The following is a 25,882-nucleotide window of genomic DNA, read 5'->3' as shown; positions in this document are numbered from 1 at the left end:
AAGCAAAAGGAAAGCAAAAGAGGTAGGAATGCTGCAGTTTTCAATGGTGATCTGCATGTTCTGGATTGAAATTGATGAAATAGTGCTGTACAAAGATCTTTCAATAAGCCAACAGTGGCGGGGAATGTAAATTGTGGTCAGGCTACATTCTTGTCTTTCAAAACCCTCTTATACTTATCTCAGTGTAAAAGAAGCAGCTGTGTAAAATGAGGCATGGAGGTCCCTAATTTGATATGAATCATTTGTAAGGTTTTTATAAGCAAGGTCAAAAAGAGGTATGAATGGGTTCGGTTTCCGTTGCAACGCACACATATTTAACTAGTAAACAATAAAAAAACATTTCAAGCCCAGAAAGGTAAAATTCTCCTAACATTTTGAAAATATTTGATATGAAAATCTTATATAATATACAAGTGCCCCTAAATTACACAAGTTTGCCATCCATCGAATTTCAGAATGAAAAAATACCCACTTGTCTTACAAGCAAGTGCGGCCACCTGGCTCACATCTCATAGGGGCTCGTGAACAACGCTACCAGGCACCATGCACATAGCATGACAACTCCTCAGGGAAGGAGTGAACATGTATAAAGCATGAGCATTCTGATATTCTTCCGTGCGACCAACCGTGTCCGACAAAATTCTTGCAAAATTCAAATATACAAGTTCTTACAAAACTCATGCGTTGCAAACGACGCTCAACTTGCAGATTGCCAACCTTATTCGGAAGTGCTGTCCAGTTGGGTTCGAATTTATCCTTGGCATCGCCTGCCCAACAAGCTGTTAATGTGGGTCATCCATCTGTTCATTCCACGTCAGGAATCACATTCGAGAGTGACATGAAACATTACAAAATGGCACGTGCCGCACATGGCTTCCAGCCTTCCATAACGAAACAAAGCAGAAGCACACCTTCTCCCAACTACACCATGGTAGGGACTCCAAACGATGCGATCTCCTCCAGCATCACAAAGGTGATGGGAAGCATCAGATCGTGACCCCAAATCCACCCCTTTTCCATGCAAAAATTCCGCGAACAATATATATTTTCCACACGATACATGGCTGAGGAAAAGAATTAAGTTAAATAAATGAATTAGTGAAACACCGAGTTCCGGTCCGCCACCGATACAAAGTTACAAACAACCCATACGGATTCAGGGACCATCATCACGAGGTGTACTCGAACGGCTGGGGCGCCTGGGGCTCCTCGTCGACGGCCATGGCGGCCGAGCCAGAGCCTTGCTCGCTGGGTGCAGGCGCGGCGCTGGCATTCGCCGCTGCGGTTGAGGGGGCGTCGGTGAGGACTAGCTCCTCGGCCTCGGTGGGCTTGAGGTCCCGTAGGAGGACGAATCCAGAGGGGGCAGCCTTCACCGGTTCGTATCTGCTGCCTTGCAGGAACTTTATGAACTTCTCCTGGGCTGGGACGACCCGGGCTGGGTTCGTCAGGATCTGGAACGTCGGCTCTGGTTCAGGGGCCTTCTTTTCCGCAGCACCATCGACCTGAGTTCATAGACGAGGCATGTGTCAGTGTCATGAACAGTAGGATGCAAATCGAATAGATCGTAATCAAGAGAAGCAAGCAGTTCAACTTGGAAACTACAGCTATATATAGCAGATAACCAGGTCTATATGGCTTTTTCAGCACAATGATTCAGAAGTCTAAATAAAACAGATCGACAGTCAACAGTGAACAATAAGAAACACACTTTTTGCTAATCATTGTTACTGGGTAGATATGATGGAACAGTATATTGCGCAATCCTGAAATTCTTACCTGCATGGAAGTAGAAGCAGCAGAAGTGTCTTCACTTGAAGGTGCCACTGCCTTCTCCTGGGCTTTGCTCTCTGCTTCCTTCTTTGCCCTAGATTTTGCCTTGGCATACGTTGACAAGATGGCCGTCGGCACCTTGACTGATGCAGTCGTAGTCTGCTGAGTTGTCGCCTTGGGGTAATCGAACAGTGATGGCTTAGCGTTCGACAGGAACTCAAACTTTGGCACTTTCAGATCAGAGTTGAGGCCAATGAGAGCCGTCGGAGTGAAGGCAAGACTGATGAAATAAGTGAGTGGGTACCAATACCAGAACTGGGTGAAAACGGCGAGTCCAACAACAGCAGTGAGCCTGTCATGCTTTGACTTCGACTTAAGCTTGATGGTGACATTCCTGCCACCAGCATCGAGAATACCGGAAGCCAGTATGGCACCCATTTTGCTCATGGTATCCTCGTGCTTGTCAAGAATGATCTTTTCCAATTGACGCCTGAATGTTCCAACACGCGAGTCATAAGATTCATTGGTCTGGATCATGACCACTGCCATGGCAATGAGAGCACCCTGGCGTACAAAGTCAACAGCATCTGACGTGAGAGGCTCCAGTAAGGAGATGGCTTCACTTAATCCTGTTCCGGCACAGGAGATTCCAACAGCTAGAGCTGCACCATAACGGACATGTGGATTGTATGATTCCGATAGCAGGGAGACGATTTTGGGTGTCTGCATTTGATCACAATTGTAGTTCAGTCAGACATGGAATAAGAAACCTTTAAATTTGTTACTAATGCACGATATTAATCGGAGGTAAAACCAACCTGCTCAGGTTCATTATACAGAACAAAGCCAAGAGCCAATACTGCAGTCCTCCGCACATCGTCGCTCACATCCGACACAGCAAAATGCAGAAGCTGGTGGATAGCTTTGTTATTTGCAGTTCCCCTGTAAGCTAGAGCTAATGCGTACATACCGCCATAACGAAGTATGGGATCTTGATCTCTAGTCATTTGTTCAATCAAGGTGTCAGCTTCCTCTTCCCTGCCATACACCGTCAATGCAATTCCAAGTGACAAGCCCCTGGAGAGTGAGGAAAAGAGTGTATCAGAACAGGAACATTTTTATCATCTTCAGAAAATAAATATTATGTCATTGATTACATTAATAGACATCCTATTGCAACAATAAAAAAAGTTACCTAATAATTTTCTCATGTTGTGTATCATGAGCATAGGCAAGCATCTCTGTGGCCTTCTCACTGGCTGTACCAACCATAAGCAGGCCCATGCCAATACCAGCTGCTTCACCAGCTACAGCACTATCCGTGTATAGAACATTCTTTATGTCCTCACATATTTCCTCGTCTGCTGTGCCCAAAGCTGCAAGCCCAAGTCCCAGACAAGCACCGTGCTGGACCACCTGTGTAATATGATTCAAAATTAGAATCTACATGAAAGAAAGCAATGTCTATGGTACATAGAAATATGTGACAAAAAAGGATTTCCAACTTTTTCCCCGCCAATATTTTTCTCACTTCCCTGCTCCCACTTGCAGGGCATAAGTGGATTACAGAAGAATTGTATGAAAGTGCATAATTACAAAGACATACTATAGTCACTCTCATGAAAGGATTGTTACAAAACAATATTAAGGGAATGTTGGCCTGGAATAGTACCTCAGAACTGGTGTTGCGAAGACTCTCGCGAAGAAATTGTTTGATTCCTTCACCATGGTTGGCATGAATCAAACCAAGAGCATAGAGGGCACCTCCTTCCGAGTATGGACTACCACCACCAACAGCACCATTCTGAGGTAAGTAAGGGGCCATCAAAGCTCGGCCTTGTTGAAGATGACCTCTATGAATGACGCCTAGTCCAGCAGTGGCGCCGAACTTTGCCCAGTTGGTTGCCCTACTTAACCATTCCTGTAATACAGAGCAAGATGAGAAAATGTAACAATGCAACCACAGTAAACTACAGAAAACAAAGATGCTAGACAATGGTAACATCAAGTACATAGAGTGTGAATAAATCATACCAAGTTTTCTCTGAGGAAGGTATCTACTGTTGTTCCTGCATGCATGATTGCATTGGAGTATATTGTTGCACTGTGACAAACACTGTTCCTCGTTTCCACAGCTTGCTTTATAATCTTCAAAATTAAAAGATCAGACCTGTTGAATAATAAGATAAACAAATAAATATAGGAGATAAAACTAAAACAAAGCTCAGCTATTTGAATTCAGTCAGATAATATCACTTTACCTATTATGGCTGTACAAAAACTGTAATGTTAACTGAATAGACGTCTCCCCCGATAGTATACCAATAATTTTTGTCAGCCTATCAGCATGTGCTAGTTCATTTGGATCCACAGTGAGACCACTGCCATTTGGCATGGTAGCATCGTCTTTCATCTGAATATCCCTGGATGGTTCGGTAGCGGCATTAGTAGTTTCATCACTTGGTAAAGCCAACCTACTGTCAGGGTCAGTACGGACAGAAGCACGGGAACACAGTATATCAAGGTGATTCCGCACATTCAGGAGGAAAGCCTGATTTTCATTTTCAACAAGATCGAAAGAAATTTGGTATGCAAGGAGAGCATCATCCTGGCAAAGGAACACAAGGTTTTAGGTCAAAAACTGAATCAATCAGCAAACTGAACATACTGTCTAGCAAATCCAAATTAGTGATGCAGAACAAAGAGAGCTCTCTGTTTTGGCCAGAAAAAAGCAGTGCATACCTCGCTTCCAGAAAGCAGCTTGTCCAAGATACTTGCAACAGTATCAGGCTCACCCAAGAACATAAGACACTGGCAAATGCTTAAAAGATCCGGGTTTGGCAATGTCTGGTATATTTTGACAAGACATTGTAGAATCTGGAAAGACAGAATAGTTGTTATGTGCCAATAACAAGATATTGAATTGTGAAGCAGGATTTACAATCCCAATAAGCCAAAAGATGCCCTTGCCTCGCATCTATATTCACGATGATTAACATATTGGTGAGACAAATTGATGCAATACGTAAGAGCTCCATGAAGATTATCACATTGAGAAATTGCTCCCTCCAGCTTATCCAGTCTCCTGCATTCAACAGCCATACCCATGGCCTGTTGGTTTTTTCCATCAAGGATGCACCTGAAAGACAATGAAGTATTTTTCAGATCTGCTCTTCATTTGTTACAAATCAGAGAAAAAATGGATAATGAACATAGTATCATACTTGTCCAGCATTCTTTCCACAATGGCCTCCAATCTTGGATCCATCATTTCTTCTTCATCTGTAGCTTTAGAGGTCTTTGATCGGATGGTGGCATATTCATCTAAAGCTTTTGCTGAAGAAAGAAATGAAACAAAGATTATGTGAACACAGAGTTTTTAATAGTGGCAAACATAAACTGATCATATTTCAGGCAATCCCTCACCTAAAAGTGTTTGAGCATAATCAGAATCATCAGAGACATCAAATAGGGGTCCAGCACCAAGTGCATATGACAGAGCATCATTTAGCTCGCCCAAGTAGAAAAACACCTTTGAAGCAACTAAAGCTGCGAGCTGCCTCTGGTCAAATTCCTCATCTTCATACAAACTCTCACTACAAGAAGCGGCAAGAAATAAATTATGGAAAATAAAGCACAAGGCACTCATGCAACACAAACTTATACTTATTGTTGAAGCTTTATGCACAGAAAATATTCAGGTCCATGCACATCAATTGCAGCAGTCAAATAGGCTACAACGAGCTTGATATTCATACAGGTTCTTCTAACATGAAACATAATTCCCATGAAATAAACATCAGTTGTCATAAATTCAGGAATACATGGAAATACCCCTTTCACCAATATAATTAGATAGCTTCTATTGAAGCGAAGAGCAACGAATAAGCCAAGGACAAATTAGAGGTCCTACAGTGACCAGTAAACACATCAAACGGTATTATGTTGTGACAAGTTACAACTCTTCAGAAACCAAAATTGCCACATTTAATTGGTATTCATCATCAGTCCAAACCATAAATTTGGTATTTGTCGCCTTAACAAAAACAGGCCCATAGTGCGAAAGTTCACTTTTTTTTTTGTCCTTCACTACGGCAAGTACCAAAGTCGCGATTTGCCCTCTAAATTCTAGGTTTCCAGATATCAGCAACAGAAACCGCACACATTAAGCCCTCCCAAAACCTCCAGCCGAACAGATCGAACCTAGGGTTCCCTCAAAGGCTCAAACTAGCGCCGAAATCCGAATCGAACCCGAAGCGGCACCTCCGACGCCACCTAGCACGGCCTCTCCACGAGAACCCGAATCTAACCTAACCTAACCGAAACTCCACGAACAAATCGCGACGCCACCGGGGGTGGGGGTGGGGGGCAGCACCACCAGCCGCCGGGGCGGCGGCGGCGTTAGAGCGGGCAATTAGAGAGAAGGGGAGGGGATGGGATGGGATGGCAACTACAGAGAAAGGGCGTGGAACTCACATGGCGGGGACGCTGGTGGAGATCTCGGGCCAAAAGGCGTGGACGAGGGAGTTGATGCTGGCGAGCGCGTGCAGCTTGAGCTCCGGCGCCGGTTCCTGCAGCATCGCCAGCAGCGAGCCCGCCGAGCTCACCATCACCGCCGCTGCCGCCGCCATATCCTCCGCCTCCAAGTCCGATCCGGCGCCGCAGGGCGTGTTCCGCGTGGTGTGCGCGGCGCGCTCTCTTGGGCCCGCCGGGGTGGGTGTGCTTTGTTAGCCGCTGCAACCTTGCTTGGAGCAGAAGAAGATCGCGGATTCGCGGAGGAGGGGAGGCGCGCGGGGGGGCGCTGCGTAATTACAAGGGTTCGAGGAGGGGCCGATCGCGAAAGCTGCAGGATTGCTCCTCGTCGGATTTTTTTCCTTTTCTTTTTTTTTTAGACAGACGTATTTCCCCGATCGCGTTTTCTTTTCTTTTCTATTCATGTACGACCCTGGTTCACGTTTGGGCGTGTGGGATTTTTAATGTTTTGTTTTCCATGAATTTAAACTCCATTCTTATTACTGCTAAGTATATAAAACGAGAGAGATTTACCTCGGATTATAAGTGGTGAATAAAATTAATGGAAAGCTAGAAACGATATCCTCTTAAGGGATATGTCTATTTAGTATTTTAGTGTTTGGTTGGAGGGTAAGTTGGATGGGATGTATCAATTAGAGGGAATATTTTTATCAAATGTTGCATTTGTGTATCCGTCAAAAACTACTGGACGGAGTTATTCATATTCTGGATGAGTTTTTATTCCTGCTGATGTAATATATTTCAGCTGGTTCAAGTAAATGTACTTTTTGTTAGTATGTTTTAAATGATATTATCTCTTAAACTATTTATCTGATTTGTGATTAGATTGTGCTATTATATTTATTATAATTAAATCAATAAAATAAGATCTCATATGATTATATTTTAATAAAAAAACTAAATATATAATAAGCAGATCCTACAAAATTTTGGCTAATCCCATCTAAGTTCTATCCGTCTAACCAAACAAGAAATTGAATTGTTTCATCCAACAAAACATTGATGGACATATCTCATCAAGCCTTTTCTCCAACCAAAAGCACCATTAGGGTGTGTTTGATTGTTCGAACGGAGTTTTGAAGAGCTATATCGTGTAAGCAGGCTAAGGAAAAACAAGCTGAGTTGAGTTATATGTGTTGAAAAAATAAATGTTTGATTAGTTGTATCTGTTTGGATAGGCTAAGTTAATTTTTTGTTTGCTTATTGAATCTAAGGCCGCATGAGCATATATAAAAGTTGAGATTATGATTAGTTACTCGTATAAAAATGATTTTATGATACTGACAAATAAACCTGACTGTATGAACGAATGCAGAGCCTGCATCCGCTTAGCTAAGATGAGGATCGTCAACTAGGATAGAGCCGGATATTTGCATTTACTCTTGCAGACGGAAACAGTAGATACAAATAAACTATTTTTAAAAAAAATTATACGTATTCATCAAATCAGACTAAAAAAAATTTAGACAACTAAACATACCCTTATAAAATGAGCACGAGCTGTGCTGGATTCTATTAATAGCACAGGGAAGCAAAATGTGTGTGAGAAGGCCACGGCCGTTGTAAATGATTAATACCCGTGAGACCCGAGAGGAGAGCAGGCTGATTCAGATTTTCCTTCTTGCTCTCTACTCTTCCTCTGTGACCTCTGTCCTCTTCCCCGCTACCCTCTTTTCTGTATGAACCACTCTGTGAAATGGAAAAACATCGTTGATCGCGTGAATTCCAGTCTCGTTTGCTACTGATACGAACTTGTTACGGCACGGTTGTAACACATTTTGCTTTAGAACTTAAATAAAACTTCAAACTGGCATACGTTTCAGTTTCGGAATCCTGGAACTCTTTATATGCTTCCTTTTCTGAACCCTGAAAACAGGAATATGACAGGTTTCAACTATCCTAGACCTGAAACTTCGAAAACTCTGCGATAGATGCAGGCCATTAAATCAAGCACAACGGTTTTGAAAATAAGACAATCGGCGTATCTAGTTCACCAGAACTAGAAAAAGGAAAATGTAATTTCTGTAAAGGCATCTCAGTGCCACAAGAACAATTTGCCATTGCCCTGCAATTGTTTGTACAAACACAATAGTTTCTTCAGAAGTTACACAGCACAAAATTGAATTAAGGCTGAAGACTCCTCATGTGATAATTTCTGAAGCAAAATTGCTTGCCATTGAGAAATATCAGACCAAAAGAACATGGATTTTGCTGTAGATTATCTATGGTGCACGAGCACAATCTTATAGTTCACCCGGAGTTTATTTCTAGCACATAATCTTCCATGCGACATAGTTTAGAATAAGAATTTGTTCAGGTTACTTCTGAAATTCCCAATCACGCGGGACAAATAGCCTGACGCTCGATTGCTGACCAGGCAGCCATTCTAAGTGAGGCCTTCAGAAGAAGAGTTTCTTCAGAACTGTAATACTTGTCCAAGTGATTCATTGACTGCTACCTGCAATATATAATTTGTATTCCCCCCTCAGTACAGGAATATCAAGTCAGGCTAATTTATGGTTATTTGGCGTTGAGACAGTTCAAATGTTCATTCTTAGAGTGGCTCAAATAATTTAATTATTCATCATCTGAAGCAATAATCAAGAAAAAACAACTAGAATACACCATCAAAAAAGGTTTCATAATATTTTACACTGTAATTACCTCGGTTGATTTTCTTACCAAAACATGAACTGACAATAACATAACATACATAAATGTGCATCCATGTTGTTGAAGCAATAAATTTCTTCTTTTATTCTCCTATAACAACAATTAGTGAATAAATTCTCCACTACTCACTGTTCAAATACTGAGATAAACAAGTAGGAGTCAACAATACCAAGTCGATGCAAACCTGGAAAGTGACATTTTCCAAGCATTTCCCTGATGAAAGAAACTAAAACCTGATGAAAAAATTCTCTAGTGGCGCTTTATTTCATCCAAAATGTTGCCCACACTAGGTGACAATCTTGGAAGGTATTTGTATACCTGCAACATAGAAAAGCAAAACTAAGTATACTGATCTTACTAAGATTACAATGTGAACCTTTCATTGCATGAAAAGTAGTATCAGGAACATGTTTTTACATCTATAAAAGTTGTAACTAATAACTCAACAGTCAATAGAAAACTTTTAAAAAGAAAGTTCAAATTTGCTTTATAGAAAAGACAATTAAAATTTTACTGGATGTGATTAAAAATAGTTGTGCTGGTGTTGCTGAAATGTGAAGTGAAACGTGATATAAAATGGAGAATTAGGGCTGAACTTCTATTAAAATTAAGAGGTTCCAACAAACAAAATATGCTGCTTAATTTTAAAAAGCTATTGGCAGGTCCCTGTTATTTTGACTATGAAAAGGAATAAACTAGACTTACCCAAAACTTTATGAATACATCCAACGCAACTGGAACCAGACAAACAAAAAATGTGATTGCAGCTTGATCGGCTTCAAGCCCGTAGTGCTCGAGAATGACTTCTACTAATGTATGCCAACCTGACTCTGAATGGTACCTGCAAAAGTGCATCTAGTGGACTTCTATATAGTGGAAAAATCATAGTGAATAGACAATAATTAACAATAAAAGGAAGATGCAAATAAAAAACAATTTTAATCTTTCTTTACATTTAAATGAAAAAAGAATGAAGCGGGAAAATTATCAAGGCTATTTCTTAGTAGCTTGAAGAAGTAATATGCCTCAGAAAGCAAGAATAGAATAACAGACAGAGTTAATTTTCTCATGGCAGTTCAGCTTTTGTACAAACCAACTTCTCAGAGGAGGAAACAATCTAGCGCTTAAGTTCAGTATTTTCCATTTAGATGGTAGATAAGATTCTGACATGAATGCTTTTGATGAGAGAAAAGAAAATAATTGAGAGGGAGAGAGGACATCTCAAGCACACATATAAAGGATAAACCAAGAGACAAGTCGAATAAAACTATACCTCCTAGTTGGCACAACTAGTCATAACACAAATACTTCCGTGTACTTTGACAAACTTATACAAATGACATTATGTGCAAGGGATGAGTAAGTACTGTGCCAGTATTATTACTGATGATAAAATGTCATGAATAAGACTTCCTACAACATGCTGCATAAATGCATATGATTGGTTATAGTATCAGAACCGTACACCATACATAGATGTGCTATTTAAGAAAACGAACAATTCATATAACATACCCTAGCAGGATGTCTGACACTAGAATAATAAGAAAGGCCTTCCCACTGTCCGAAATGTTATTTAGCAACTTATATCCTGTGAACTTCAGCATTGCAACCTGAATGTGTAGGGGGGAGTAAGAGTAAGATTTACGATAACAAGATAACTCTATATATTCATCTGGAGGAGAAACAAAAGGCCATGATAATCAATGAGACATTTATGACTGTCAAGACATTCTTGTACAGGAAAGATGGCTGTCAGGTACACTAACTGAATGACACTATCTCTAGTCCAAAGTAGATGCTATCTCAGAAGCCTGCAGCCCAGGTCAGCCTGGCGCCTACCGTATCCTTCCTCACAACTTTTAAAATTTTGACCACTAATATAGAGTTGAATTTGTCACATGAAAATGATGCCAATATCACTACCTTAGACAATATGATATACCAAGTACAAGATAAAAGGCAAAATTTTGGTCAGTAAACTTTTGCAGTTATGTAAAATTGACAATATGAAGAAGTAACTAGCACTCCTTTGACATTAATAGAGCCTAGTTGCACAAGAAATTTATCTACTTCTAAGCATTTAAAATTTATTTTAAATAAGGAGAAAACTATGTGCCCACATGCATGCTATGAAGAGTGCAACAGAGATTAATGCCACACAATTGACAATGGATTGAACATGAAAAAGAAGCCCCTTTTCTGATGGATACTTACTTTGCTCTGGTTGAAGCAGATAAGAACGAATAGCACAACCCCATAAACCACATCGGACCATATATTTGCAAAAGCTTTCCGGTTTTCTAATCTCCACTCATCTCTCAACTCTATCCTGTTGAAGTACATGAGAGAATCCTTTAAAAACAAACAGATTAAACTTACTGGATGATAATATAATGTTCCTGACTATCATATTAACAGAGGACAATAAGCCACTTAATGGCTAGTGCATTTATAAAAGCATCTACTTGGCAAGAAACCATAGTAGTGAGCTTTTTTCTCACGCTTTTTCCCGCAACTCTGTCCAGACCTCCTCGTCAGAAAGTGGAGGAGATTTACCAATCTCTACTTCAAAACGGTATCTTGCCTTCTCAATCTTTAGGTCTTTAACCATCTGGAGCTTCTGGCTGCGTCTTACGTCAAGCAACTCAGCAGCAAGCGGCACCTTCTGGACATACCTGTTGTTGGGTAATGTTCGATGAAATAAATTCTGCATTTAGCATACATGGTTGCATGTAATTACAAAAGCAAAGAAGAGTAAATATTATCAGTGCTCGCTATTTCACTGATAAGAAGAAGAAAAAAGAAGATATGTAATGGCATAAGATGAACTACCTTTCTAAAAAGGGCATCATAACATAGTCATGAACAAGAAAATCTATCACCCACGGAACCACAATCAGTAACGCCAGAAATTTGGCCTGTAAATTTCAAAGCCCTTTTGTTAGTTCGAAGTTCCAAAGGCCTCAGTACAGTAATCTGATACATGCTAAACTATGCAGCATTTCATTTTATTCCATCCAAATGGATCCTCAACAAGAATATAGGGTTACAGTAGGCTTAAATTTATTGTTATATTATGCATTATTGGTACACCATGAGCGAGAACCCCTATACATGGTAGTCAAGATGAGCAGCAGTAAAAACTGATACATTTTGATTGTCATTGGACAGTGGATCTTGATAGTTGGTGGCACAAACAAGGTAGTAAAGAACGCACCGAGTTCGTTGAGGCATACAAGAAAACTCGATCTTCAAACAGCATGTCATCATAATCTTCATCAATGGAATCTCTGAAAACTTCAATAAAGCTCTTATCCCTCACTATCTCTGCAGGATCATCAGTTATCTGGTCTGACACACTCACATCCCCGCCCCAGTCGCCACCCCCTGACGTGCTGCCTCCACTGATCCAATCCTCCCACGACCGCTCCTCGGCATTCATAGCGTCCTGCTGGGCTTCCCTGAGCTCGACAATAGCCTCGGCCTTCCTCTTCCATGTCTCAAACTTCTCATTCTCCGACAGTTCTTTCTCACTGCCAATCTCCTCCAACAATTCACCATCCTCCCTCCAGCCAGACAAGCTCTCTTCATCATCGTTCCAATCCGAGAAAAATGTCTTCCACCACGGCCGCTGCCACCTCTTCGGCAGCATCCTCTTCTTCGCAAAGACCACAGGGTGCCTCACCCTCCTCCTCTGGGAACCGAGAGCGAGCATATCACATGCGCAGGCACCCCGGCGCCGGATCCTCTCCTCTATGAGAAGCCGGAGCGCAATGCCGCTAGAGCTGACCGCAGAACAGCTCATGAAGGTCATGAAACGGAGACCACATGTTCCTAGCCCCAGCGATACTTAGAACACAAGGGCAAATGAACCTGGAGCGACCACAGACTCATGTCATCAGCATTCCACTAATGTCGACATGATATATCGTTGCAACATAGCAACCTCCACATCAAGAAACCAAGCAGCAGCATAAGCACACATGTTGGCACAGAATTTGTAGCAAATATTCTACTCCCTTCGTTGAATTTCTCCAGAAATGAATCCTAAAACAATTTCTTGTCTCTCCTTTGCAAAAGCAGCAGAAAGGACCAAACCTTGGTGTCTTTGAATCAACAAATCTACAAGAATCCTATAACCTTGAAAACAGCTGAGCGCTTGTTTCTCGCGCTCTTGACTGTGAGAAGATCGCCGTTGCTGCTGCTAGTATTATTAATCCGGGAATTTTTTTTGCTCTGGTAACCTGCAAGCCCCCAAGCACTCGTCCACACCTACCTCGCCCGATCACTGCACAGGGCTCGAGTCAGAGAGACTGACAGCACGAACCGGGTGAGGAGAATGGGGCACGGATGGTGCGTGCGGTCTGGGGCTATTACCTCTGTGACGCTGCTGCTGTGAGGATTGCCGGCGGAGCCTCTCGGCGGCTAATGGTGGCCTGGCACTTGCGGCTGCAGAGCTAGCTATCTCTTGGGCAGCGGCGAAGTGGCCGGAGGCGGCGGAGTGGATTGGGTGATGGATGGATGGATGGATGGTGTCTACGTGCTCCAACAAGAGCCAAGCACGGCCATTGATTTCGGTCGTCATCCGTACACGCGTGAACGCACTGACGCTACACGCAGCATGCTGTGGCTGCATGTCAGATAGAAATGGTGGTCAGTTTTTAAAAATAATGTAAAATTTCCTTCCAAACGTATAGGTGAGGTAGTGATCTAACCATGTAAAATTCCAAAAAAAAAATTCAATTTGGTTTGCGAGGTAAGAAAAAAATCGCTTGAAATAGCAAAAAGAAATTGTATTGTTCACACTATTACACCAGAAATTGTCATTTTTATATCTTACAGATGGAATTGAATTCGTTCATGAAGTTTGCAAGTACGTAGAACACGACTTCATCCATTTTTTTAAATAATGGAATAAGATTCAACATATGTCATCTTCTACATCCAAGCAGGTACGCAGCCGCTACTTAGTATAAAGTTGTTGCCATTAGCTAGAGTAAAATATCTAACAAATAGAAAAAGTTCACCAACATAACCAAATATAGGCAGCATCAAACTCATATCCTGTTATTAAACTGCCACTTATCCTCAGCAAATATCTCCATAGTGGTTATTTCTAAGACACGACATGTCCTCTGTATTTTTTACTCTCCTCCTCTTCTTTATGTAGCAAGGTTATAGCAAAAATGATCCTATTAAATTATGATTATGATTTTGATAATTAATGACAATATAATAAATGAGACTAACATGTTTGTCAAAAATATATGTTAGTAGATTTTATAGATACAATACATGAAGAAGTCATCGAAGCCGGGACAATATTTGAACTGAATTGGACAAGTCTCAGAGAATTTATACTCACCGGATAGCCCGGTGCCGATGAGATTACACTTACCGAAAGGTCCGGTTCTTAGAAGCGGTGTACACCAGAGTATCTTCCTCGGAAGAAGGAAATAAGGATCTCAACAGATAGTCCGGTGTTCAAAGAAAAAGCACACCGGAGTATTTTGTTGCAGAGAGGCTTTTCAACCAAGGAAGATCGAAGATAACTCACTGAATAGTCTGGTAATGAAAATGTGCACATCGGAGGCTTCACCAGAGCATTTACAAAGTGTGTGAAAAAACTAGAAAAGACGAAGTTCTACCCATCAGAAGGTTCGGTGATCAGAAGATCAAAGCACAGGACAATTGAACAGTGAAGAAGATGGCTCGGTTAGGCTAAGGTATACACACCGGATAGTCTGGTGATAAAGATGGAGTACACACCGGATAATCCGGTGATCCGAAGAAATGTAAGTGGAGTTCCAATAACTAGTTTACTCAGATGTACACATCGAATGGTCCGGTGCTTGTACTACTATTGTCACCGAACCATTCGGTGTTCACAGTAAAGTTGAGTCGTTGGAATAATAGTTAGTCCGCAGGGTTGAGGCTATATATACCCCTCCACTCATTCATTTGAAGGTGTTAGAGTCCAGAGAATCCCATATACACTCGAGAATATATCTAAGCTACCAAAGTGCTTAAAATGTTCATCCAAAGCAATTTAGCATATCATTAGAGAGTGATTAGTGCTTATAGGCCTAGAGAGAAGTGTTGCTAGGTGTTGCAACCTAAAGAGTGGATCAAGGGGTGATTTAACCGTGTACCGAGAGGTACGTTGGCGCCTTGGAGTTTTTGTGACTCGCTGGTAACTTATTGACCCTCCAACTTAGTGTAGAGTGGCGGCAAGAGGATTATGCGGGGATGCAGAGATCCTTGTCTTTGTGACTAAAGCTCTGAAGTGAAGACGGCGCATAAGTGACCGGAAGAGAGGTTAGTGGTGAGATCTCGTCTTGGTGGCTTGATGGCTTATCATGCTTGAGACCTTGTCTTGGTGACTTGGTAGCTCAAGAGTCATGATCGAAAGAGACTTGGTGACCAGGAGCATATCTTTTGTGGAGCTACAATATGAATTAGGGGTGGCCTATGTGCCACCAATACCACGGGTTGAAAATCCCTTATGCCGAGTTTGTCTCTCTAGAAGCGCCTTATATATCGATTGCACTGAAAATAGTCCACTTTGATGTAAAGACCATCTAAAAACATATGATCGGTCATTCAGTTGCATAGAAGCAACTGCGACAATCAGGTTATTCTAGACATTAAGTTTATTCCCCATTAATACTCTGTGGAATGAGACACTAAGAGGGGATGAGTTTAGAACATCTGCTATGTGGCATGTTTTCTATGTGCAATGTTATATAAGATGAGATATTGCTCACTAAATGTCTGGTTTTTAAGCTATTTATTATCTCATAATCTAATTTAGGTACCATTATGTAGATGGAATGTATTCAAATTACGGTAGAGAGGTTTAACCTTCATTAAGCTAGACAAAAAATGTGAATTGTCTGGTTGTTTTTTCACTTCGGCAATTGTTTTCCCTCTTAATTATTTACTCTTAGAAGTTGCTGCCAACCTTTCATCCTCATTAAACAATTTGAACATCCATCTACTTAATAAACATTTGTTCTGAATATCAAGGTCTTGGATCTCAATGCCTCTTTGATCCCTGGGCCTACAAATAATGTTCTATTTGGTTAGCCTATACTTCTTTTATTCCCATCTCGTGCCAGAAAAAAATGAGTCTGTAGTAATCCAGTTGTTTTTTTTATATAATTCCTCCGAGGACCTCAAAATGGAGAAAATAAATGTAGCCAGGCTGTTGAGTACTGAATTTATTAGGGCAAACATGCCACCATATGATAGATGTTTAAATTTCACTTTGCACCATGTATTAGTGTATTTGGTGCACTTTGAACCACCTTTAACAATAACTTTCACTTCGAACCATATATTTGATGCTAATATTTCAATTTGCACCGTGTTTAAGGAATGAGCCTTGGGCTATGTTCACGTGATGAGTTGTTCCATCCATGTCAGCTCCACGTATTCATCTGGGATAATATCTTATGTGTATTCCGACCCTCTGATTACCTGTTCGCTAGCATTACAGAGATAGGTGATGGGCCAGTGGTGAGGTAGACATGGGCGGGGTGGTGCGGTAGTGCAGGTGGCGACTTGATGTGAGGAACCGTCTAAACAGTATTTTAATTAATCATTAAGTCGATTATTTACTCAATCATGACTTCAACGATTAACCAGAATACCATCCCGGTAGTCCCGACACGTGTTATGTGCCCAAGATCGGAACGTATGCCTTTTCAACATAAGCAATCACAACCAAGCTTAATAAAGAGCGAGTAATTAAATTATATTACAAATTCTTAAGTATTTACAAGTTTAACAATTTACAGCAAAAAAGATCTAGGAGGATATTAAAACTGATCAACTCCTAACTAAAAGAGAAACTACGCAGTGGAAACAAAAACTATAGACCATAAAAGGTGGGTAAAACCATATACCCTTAGGCTTCATCCCAAAAGCACAACTACCGAGTAGTTGCATCCTCATACCCGCCACCCTCGGCAGGCGTGAAGTAGCCAAACGCCACCTCTTCCTCACCTGCAAAACCCGTAGAGCAGTTGAGTACGAAGGTACTAGCAAGACATAATCCATATAGGGTACATATAAATAATTCGATTCTAAGGATCATGCATTGAGGCATTAGTAAGAAAAAAGCCACAATATTAAGTACATTAATATGCTTAAGAAACCTAGACACGTATGTGTGAGTACCTATACTTAACCAACATACCATGTAACCAACAACTTGCACATAAATGTAAATGAAAACATAGTAATACATCAATAGCCAACATTAACATATCCCAACAGACCATCCATACCATCGTCCCATACTCGTATTTCTACAACCGATGCGGATGGGCAAAAGCATGCCCATGACCGAGAGCGCGACAATTGGAATTATTTTTACACCCTGCAGGGGTACTCCTTTACCCACACGATATGAGGACCATTCGGCTTGTGCAACCCATTAAAGTTCACACAAGGGAGTGCTCGTGACAACCTTTCCCAATAGGCTCCAACCATTTGATACATGCATCGCTCGGTGCGGAGATATTTAGATCTACTCCTGGAGCAAACTAGATACCTCTACAAGCCTGCCTACTCACACCGTCGATGTTCAGACCCAAATGATCATAGCTACAGAGGTATTCAGTTTACCTTACCATTAGATTAGCTGTGGTGAGTACAGTAAGTGCTAAAGCCAATGGCACCGACGGACGGTGCTTAACCGATGCAAATCGGTCTATGGTGCTCAGGCTCCTCTCTCGAACTACCCCGAGGAACTCCTCCGGGGCAGAATAGACCCCTCACGACTCACCCAACCATCATCATCACTCCATCATTGATATCATTGTACATATAATTAAAGCCTATGCTCGCGAATGATGAAACATTTCACCGCTCAACTTCTACCGTGGATCTATGCAATGTTAAGCATCTCGTATCACAATTAAATTAGACATCACTATATTTATACCCATGCTGCAAGGATATAGATCATCAAATAACCAAGGTAGAAGGAAATGCATCATAATAGGGGCTACTCGATTATCCAACATCGACTTGCTTCACATGCAAACATATATAAGCATATTTTATCAATTTTAGACTCCACAATTTAAATCAAGGGTGCAATATGCTTAGATGCTTGCCTTGCTACTATGGCGGTTGCCCGATACTCCCCGTACAACACTCACAGAACTCCGGGAGGTTGGCGTCACCTTCAAACATGGTCGCGTCATGTTCCGGTTCGTCACTCACTAAAGAAGAACACATGCAATAATGAACATGAATGAAGTGCAACAATGCATGCTATAGTATGCACATGATGAAATACTATAAAATATGCCATATAATGCATGAAAATATTTTTCCTAGCTAGAACAAATCATAAGAAGACTAGCAAACTTGATTTCACCCATTTTGGACTTGTAAAGAATTAACGGTGAATTAATGAAGCTTTAACCTAATTAATTTATCTCAGAAAGTTAATTAATTATTTCGTGGATGGGATATTTTTAATAGGTATAGGAGGTTGTTATAAAACCAAAAAAATTGGTTTCATAATTTTTGGAGCTACAGAGAATTTATTATGAATTTTACAAGTTATTAGCAAAGGTAGACAAAAAGGAAAACCCCCTCGTGAACAGAAAATTCGAACTATTCGGGTTGGGCTGGACACTCTGGGTTCCGGAGTCTCTGGGTGAACCTCCAGGTGGGGGTCCTCGGGTTTTTATTTTTGGATAGGATCACTTGGAACCTACGGGTTGTGACCAAGATACTCCGAGTGAGGTCAGAAAATGCGGATTTTCGTCCCGGATCTCTTCAACGATGATTCCGATGACTTTTGGGCTGGGGATTTTGGACCTAGAGCATCATATTGACCTCCTCTACCGCGTAGGATAACAAGCACATGCCAAAAACAATCGAAACTCGACTATTGCTTCTAATGATGGTGGAAGCCTTTGTTGAGCTCGGTGAGCTCAAATCCGATCGATCTAGCCATGGGGAAGGAATGGGAGAGGGTCTAGGGTGCTCACCACATCCTAACAAGCTTGTAGCTCGACCGTAGGAGTTAGGGAATGGCCGAAGCTCGAGATGACATCGGGGAGGTGGTGGCCGGCTTGAGGAGGAAGAAGCCATGGCCGAGGGGCTTGAGCTCGATGGGGAGGACGACCTCCGGGGCTGCGGTGGGGGAAGCTCGCTGGGGACCTCCTTCATGGCCTCCCCTTGCTTCTCCTTCTCTTGGCTCGGTTGGGGAGGGAAAGAGAAGGTGGGAGAGGGAGAGAGTGTGAGAATAAGAGAGAGGGGGAGTGGGTGTGTGAGAGAGGGAGAGAGAGTATGGGTGGGGGAGGGGGCTGCTGCTATGGAGAGAGGGCGGTGAGGTGGTGGGGCTGGCTAGTTAGGTGGGCTCCACATGCTAGAGAAAGAATGTGCAATTTCAATTCTTTCTTTCCTGAGTTTTCTTTCTCGTGTCCGATTGACTTAAAACTAAGTGATGTAGTGTTGTAAAATAAAATTGCTCAAAATTAGACATGGTACTTATGATGCATGATTACGCTTAAATACATGATTACTGGTTTTGGGACGTGATACTTGAAGAGAGGCGGCAGCAAGGCAGATATGGCTAGAGAGGAGCGACCGTGCAGGAGGCAACTTGAGATGGCGGCGTTAACGAGGAATATAAGCTAATGACGAAACCTGTCAGCGATAGCACTTGCACTCTGGAGGCCTGATATGGAGATACGGCTCTAGCAACTTGAGGTTAAAGAGGAAGCAGGCAACACAGAACAAACTAAGAGGTAGAAAGCTTAGGCAGGAAACAGATTTCATCCTTCCAGTTGAATTCGTGGAGCTGAGATGGATGAAACTGTTCGACATGTGAGTATGGTCAAATACCCAATCCTTAAACATAGTACAAACTAAAATATTAATGTAAAAATATGGTTCAAATTGACACCCATTGTTAAATGTGGTTCAAAGTTCACTAGGTGCACTAATATATGGTCCAAAATAAAATTTGCTCTTTTCCCTTCCAATTGCTCAGTTTCTTCTGAAATATGTCTTCTACTATTTTTCCAATCCATGTTTCCATCCATAGCTGCCATTTTTCTTTGGTTTTGGAATCTTGTGCATACGTGTTTTAGAGAATTTGCACCATTTTCAAAAACTTAACCATTTTCAGCTGAGTTGCACCCGCATGCTGTACCACTATTTGTTTTTTCCTTATAAGTATTGGAATAGAAATTTTAGAGATGTCAAATTCTTAACAAAATATAATGATATTTGGTTTGTGACTAACCAAAAGGACTAAACTCCGAGTAAAGAAAAAACTAGCCTCTTCTAAAAGCTTAGCAATTAAAATAGTGAGATTGACCGTCTCAACATTTGCCTTCAGGTTCCGCGGCTGGACTCAGCCAAACTAAAGTCGGGGTTGCTTCACCCTGTTCTGCCCATGTTTAGCTTGGACATGGTCTATGCATGCCAAATGTCGACACAATTCAAGTAGAGGTTAAATTCCATTCATACATCCAAATATAAGGTATGTGATTGGCGTACAATGGCCCATAAATCTCTAGGAATTCATTTTACTGGACCAATTCTTGTGTAACCGGAGGTTGCATGCTGAATCCATCTATCCATCTGTATTTTGATAGTTGTATTGCATGTCAAACTAAGGTCATGTTTGTTTCTTGTTTTTGATTTTACTTCTACTGCTGCTAGAAGCTAGAGCAAACAGTATTTTAGAGAAGTGACTTCTGAGAAGCTAGAAGACTGTTTTTGAGAAAAATAAATTAAAGTTAAGAAGCTCGCTGAGAGACGTTTTTACGAGAAACTATATGTTAAGAAGCTAAAAATTTATTGTAGAAACCAACATCCTATTTTAAAAACGATTTTTTATAAGCCAAAAACATAATTTAAAAAAAACCTAAAAATAAAAGCACAAACAAATAGATACTAAGTTACAACTGCGATTGACTTGGCTTGCTACAAATTTTCCTTAAAACAAAATAAAACAGGACAACGGAAAATTTGTGGTGCCATGACTAGTGGAATCATAGCCCATGACGTGGTTAAATGGGTTTACACGTTAAGGCCCATGGCGTGATAAGATTTGACCGCCAAAAAGGGTCATATTTGGAAACTTAGGGCACCTCCAGCGTTGCATTTTTAGGAGGCTAGGGGAGAGATGAATATATAGCAAGTGTGTAATACATTGGAGCTCATGATACTAATAAGAAGGAAAAAAAAAAACTTAGCATGGGTGCTAGAGTTTGCACCGGGTGCCAGCAATAGAAAATTAATTCATTTCGTACGACGGAATCTGCACAAGTATGCGTAGCAATGCTCCCAGGAAACCAGTAGTAGTAATATTTTTGTCTGGTGGGTCCCGCTTAGAAATTCCTTAGGCTAGCTCTAGCAGAATCTAAAAAGCATGTTGTATCACTCACTGTAGCAGGCGTATATGCCACTTCTGCTCTATCGCCCTCCAGCAGAATCGGTTTCTAATGCTATACGATCAAAATGTAACAATGATACTGCTACAGTGATATGATCAGAACGCAACAGTGATACAACAGTAGCAAATTAGATGTTCATTTCTCTTTACGTAATAATATTTATAAAGGGTGACTGTGGGTTTGAAAGGAAAAGAAAAGTAACGTAAGACAGTAAATATGATAGTTACTGACGATAAAAAAATAAAGAATAGTATAATAATATTAGGTGATTTTATAATAATATTAGACGATATTATAATAATATTATAGAAGATAAATTTTTAAATATCTATTAGGGATGATCTTATAAACTAAACACTTAGCTTGTAGTATCATCTAGCATCTTCACGAAGTGCCTTTACTTTGGAACCCCTATAGAGAATAAATGTTAAAGTTTCTCTTAGTGAGCTAGGGTTTATTCTTAGAATATTAGTCAAAAACTTTTAAAATAAAAAATTGAATTATATAGGTGCTTAAGAATTTCCCCACGTAGAATTGTGGCGGCCACTCGAGGAGAGGGAACCTTTTAGAATTTTCTCATAGAGCTCTAGGTCTCTTGCAGGATCTAGACCACCTTGGGATGATCCAAAACTTGATCAACCGAGCTCCAAATCTAACCACACTTCGAGCGATGGTTCCACCTTTACCATGAATGATGTCTACATGCAAATTACCCATAAAAGAATAGGATATGAATCAAGATAATTAATGATCAAGGCCTAAAAATCAATCAGAATAAACAAGAAATCCGAAGAACCTCCTAGCCATATATCTTCAAGCTCGCAAGGATCTTTACACTTTCACCGCCCGATCGCCGCCAAATGGTTCAAATAGTACACGATTCTTGATCACTTGTAGCAACTCAATAGATTTTCAGGGACCTAGGCTTGCATATTCAGATCATGATGTGACATGATTGGGTGTGGCATATGTGATGACAAATGTGCTGAAAACCGTTAATTATAATTAATTTGCCATGTTTAAACGCAGACTATCGCACTCTTTACAGTTTAAGACAGCTACTAGCCACTCCATTGCTCCCTTGTCCCCCAGCTTGATACTCCGCTCCCCTCTCCAAGGCAAGAATTGGATGGACAGATTGGGGATGCTTCTGTTGCTTGCTCATGTGTTTAGGGCATGTTTGTTTTAGGTTGTTTGAAGCTAGATGCTAAAAGTCCAAACAAACGGGTTGGTTGAAAAATAATTTCTGAAGAAGTCAAAAACTTATTTTTGAGAAAATAAACTAGAAGCTGAGAGTAATTTTTCTGAGAAGTAGTGTGCTAAAAAGTCAAAAAAATATTGTAAAATTTAACAGCTAAAATCTAAAAACAATTTTTTAGAAAAACAAAAAACATAGCTTTTCAAAGAAGCCAGAAACAGAAATCCAAATAAACAAACCCTTACTACTATATGGTTTTGCTGAAGCCCGGCACCAGGCAGGTATATACTTGAGCTCCCTTTGTCACTCTGGAATCAGATCCTTTACCCACTCAATATTCATCCTGCCAGCTTTGCATGTACCAAACACTCCATGGCTCCATGCTCTCTGGCTTGCTTCTCTGAACAAGGGCACGTTTGAGAACGCATGAGCTTTCGCAGTTGTTTCATCGAAAACGGCTCAACTCCAGAAGGAATCGAGAGAAAAAGAAATCATGTATTCTAATTTGGATATAAAAGCTGCCTGATTTGGGATGTATTAATACTTTTGTCGATTCGATTAAATTCCAAATTACCAGGGCACTTGATATTTTCCTGGTTTCTGCCTTGTTGTATCTATTAGGGACCAACTATTAAGTTAAGTTTATAGTTTACAAAACTAAATATTTTCATAACAATGAGGATAAAAATGTGAACAGATGCAAAAGCACTAAGAAAAGGAAATAAGGATATGTGGAATAAGCAAAACCAAAGCAAAACCGGTTGATCTAGTCATATCTCCGTTCCCCTTTTTGCCCTATTTTATTTCGCACAACATAATAAAAGTATTATCAACTCTGGTTTTTTTCCCTCTTGCTGTAAATTTATTTTTGCTGTGAGCTTTTTCTTGCTCCAATGCTATTTTCATACCGCTCCATGATTAACATTGTTCATGCACTCAACCTACCTATAATCACCACACTCTTTTCCTACACCTGGCAAATCTCCCCTTTCTTCTCCTGGTTTCATACCTGCTTGTCACATCTTTTTGCATGGAATGCTAGTTGTTCATTGGTCAATTACTTGTTCTTGTGATCTTCCTCAGGCATATCTTAATGCAAATAAATGCCTTGCTAAAGCTTTAAAGTTATTTGCATGCATTCTAGAATAACATCTATTTTGAACTAGTGTTAGAACCACATTACTTATAGAGTTAAATGTTAATAATAGGTAGAAAGACTGCCAATGCCATTTTCATCTATCAGTGTCAAAATATTTGGAAGGAAAGAAACAGACAATATTTCAAAAGTCAAGTCTCCAACCGGAAGTCTCCTTTCTGAAAAGAGAGTTAATTACAGGAGCTTCTCATAGGTATAATCTAATTCTCGAGCGTGTGTGCCTGCGCATTTCTGTTCGTACGTGAGCTAAGCTGTTGGATGCAAATCCATTACTCCATAAGACCCATGCAAGTTTCAATGCTCACTTCGCTCACATAGTCACTTAGGCAACACCTCTCGAGGATCGACCTAGACCCCTCCGCTCTCCCACGAATTTCTCTCTGGTTTGCTTTATCCCCAAATATCTATCTCTTCCTCTCCTCGAAATTGCTAGACTAGTGAGACCTCCGATGGAGCACATGTGAGACCAGCAGATCGCCTGCCTCCCCCCTCTCTCACATGCTTGCTCCGCCCCAAACATCTCTCTCTCTCTCTCTCTCTCTCTCTCTCTCTCTCTCATGGTGAGGTGTTAGGGGAGGCGTGCAATTGCAGACCACTCTGATAGTGGAATAATCACATGACATATTGAACGGTGGAACACATGTTACATATATAGCCCAAAGGGTTACCATATCAACCAACACGGTTTATAGAAATATGACTGGTGGGATCAGAACCCTATAAGGTGTGATATACGCTAAAGCAGGGAAAGAGTCCTAGCTAAATAATCTGTCTAACACGCCCCCTTAGTCAGAGTTGCAGTAGGACAAACGTTCAGACTAGACTTGAACTCGGTGAAGACAAAAGACGACAATCCCTTGGTGAAGATGTCAGCATACTGTGATGAGATGGGAACATGGAGCACCTGAACAACACCAGCAGTGACCCTCTCACGGACAGAGTGAAGATCAATCTCAATATGTTTGGTGCGCTGATGTTGCATTGGGTTCATCGAGAGATAGACTGCACTAGCATTGTCACAATAAACAAGAGTAGCTCGTTGAATACGACAATGAAGCTCCATAAGCAATTGTCGTGGTCAGGATGTCTTAGCAACAGTGTTGGCAACAACATGATACTCGACCTAAGCACTAGAATGGGACATAGTATGGTGACACTTTGACGACCAAGAGATGAGGTTTTCCTCAAGAAAGACACCATACCCAGATGTAGAGCAGTGAGTATCAGAACAATTGGCCCAATCAGCGTCAAAGTATGCAACAAGAGAGGAAGTGTTAGTGTAGTGAAGTTGCAAACCATAGTCCAACGTGCTCTGAAGATACTGGAGAAAGCACTTGACCAATGCATAATGTGGCTCCTACAGATCATGCATATGAAGACAAACTTGCTTAACATGATAAGTGATATCCGGCCGGGTGAAAATAAGATACTACAAAGCACTTGCAAGACCTCAATAATGAGTGGATTCCGATACATGCAAACCAGCTAGATGCACACTTGTTACTCTCCAAGCACTAAAGATGTCCTTAATCTTCAACTAAGAACTTGGAATTAACACAAGTGCTCTTTCTTGCTTCTAAATGACACACCAACTGTATAAGCTGCTACAAGGTCGCAAGAGCACCATATGAGACCAAATGAGTAGGTATTTATAGGCTAAGGATTAAGAATTAGCCGTTGCCTAACAACCCAGAATTTTTCTTAACGCCGGAAGGTCCGGTATGAATAACTCTCTCCATACCGGAATATCCGGTGCTAATACCCCTGACAGAATAGCCGTTAATTGTTCCATTAGCTGTTAAAGCTCCGGCGTTTCATCCGGACTAACGCCGGATCATTCGACGCATTGAAATCGGCCAGATGATCGTTTGCAACCTTTCTGTATAAAAACATCCGGCGTTTATCCGACCATATGCTAGACAATCCGGTGCATATACGCCGACTCTCTCTGTGTAAAAGAAACTCCGGCGAATACTCTTCAGTACACCGGACCATCCGGTGTGTAGAATCACACCGAGACTGCACTGCAAAGATTGCTCCGGCGATCTCACCACTCGAACGCCGGACCATCCGGCGTGGACTTCAACAATTTTTCAACTCAGAACTCTTAGG

General features: G+C 41.0%; 2 protein-coding genes across 6 annotated transcripts; both read right to left on the bottom strand.

Annotated features, from left to right (window-relative positions):
- Nucleotides 1-1,027: 1,027 nt before the first annotated feature.
- Nucleotides 1,028-6,565, bottom strand: LOC133898799 (26S proteasome non-ATPase regulatory subunit 1 homolog A-like). Its single transcript, XM_062339541.1, has 12 exons — nucleotides 6,247-6,565; nucleotides 5,197-5,366; nucleotides 4,995-5,106; nucleotides 4,741-4,909; nucleotides 4,513-4,647; nucleotides 4,032-4,378; nucleotides 3,805-3,940; nucleotides 3,443-3,691; nucleotides 2,966-3,186; nucleotides 2,589-2,847; nucleotides 1,777-2,493; nucleotides 1,028-1,502 (listed from the first exon to the last, which is right to left on the bottom strand). The coding sequence occupies exons 1-12, from the start codon at nucleotides 6,399-6,401 to the stop codon at nucleotides 1,170-1,172; spliced, it is 3,003 nt and encodes a 1,000-aa protein (XP_062195525.1). The 5' UTR covers nucleotides 6,402-6,565; the 3' UTR covers nucleotides 1,028-1,169.
- A 1,777-nt stretch (nucleotides 6,566-8,342) lies between these two features.
- Nucleotides 8,343-13,514, bottom strand: LOC133898830 (chloroplast envelope membrane protein-like). 5 transcript variants are annotated; one of them, XM_062339594.1, is made up of 9 exons: nucleotides 13,357-13,514; nucleotides 12,197-13,267; nucleotides 11,812-11,897; nucleotides 11,481-11,654; nucleotides 11,194-11,308; nucleotides 10,492-10,589; nucleotides 9,682-9,817; nucleotides 9,161-9,294; nucleotides 8,343-8,761 (listed from the first exon to the last, which is right to left on the bottom strand). In XM_062339594.1, exons 2-8 carry the CDS (start codon nucleotides 12,791-12,793, stop codon nucleotides 9,226-9,228), a joined length of 1,275 nt encoding a protein of 424 aa, XP_062195578.1. In that variant the 5' UTR covers nucleotides 12,794-13,267; nucleotides 13,357-13,514; the 3' UTR covers nucleotides 8,343-8,761; nucleotides 9,161-9,225. The 5 variants fall into 5 exon arrangements, with proteins under 5 accessions (XP_062195578.1, XP_062195581.1, XP_062195579.1 ...); XM_062339597.1 differs by adding an exon at nucleotides 8,968-9,066 and having other exon boundaries at nucleotides 9,682-9,842; nucleotides 12,197-13,511; XM_062339595.1 differs by adding an exon at nucleotides 8,968-9,066 and having other exon boundaries at nucleotides 12,197-13,509.
- Between the last annotated feature and the right edge of the window lie 12,368 nt (nucleotides 13,515-25,882).

Source organism: Phragmites australis, chromosome 18 (assembly GCF_958298935.1).
Source record: "Phragmites australis chromosome 18, lpPhrAust1.1, whole genome shotgun sequence".
In the NCBI taxonomy this organism is placed as follows: domain Eukaryota; kingdom Viridiplantae; phylum Streptophyta; class Magnoliopsida; order Poales; family Poaceae; genus Phragmites; species Phragmites australis.
This window is presented reverse-complemented; position numbering and strand designations above follow the sequence as displayed.

Excerpts from the sequence above, each read along its gene's own strand:
- LOC133898830 (XM_062339594.1), bottom strand. The coding sequence starts at position 12,793 with ATGACCTTCATGAGCTGTTCTGCGGTCAGCTCTAGCGGCATTGCGCTC. Across the intron at positions 10,590-11,193 it reads TCTGCTTCAACCAGAGCAAA|GTTGCAATGCTGAAGTTCAC; the intron begins GTAAGTATCCAT and ends CTACACATTCAG. Across the intron at positions 9,818-10,491 it reads GTGTCAGACATCCTGCTAGG|GTACCATTCAGAGTCAGGTT; the intron begins GTATGTTATATG and ends GCACTTTTGCAG.
- LOC133898799 (XM_062339541.1), bottom strand. The coding sequence starts at position 6,401 with ATGGCGGCGGCAGCGGCGGTGATGGTGAGCTCGGCGGGCTCGCTGCTG. Across the intron at positions 5,367-6,246 it reads TCCACCAGCGTCCCCGCCAT|TGAGAGTTTGTATGAAGATG; the intron begins GTGAGTTCCACG and ends CGCTTCTTGTAG. Across the intron at positions 3,692-3,804 it reads CCTTCCTCAGAGAAAACTTG|GAATGGTTAAGTAGGGCAAC; the intron begins GTATGATTTATT and ends TCTGTATTACAG.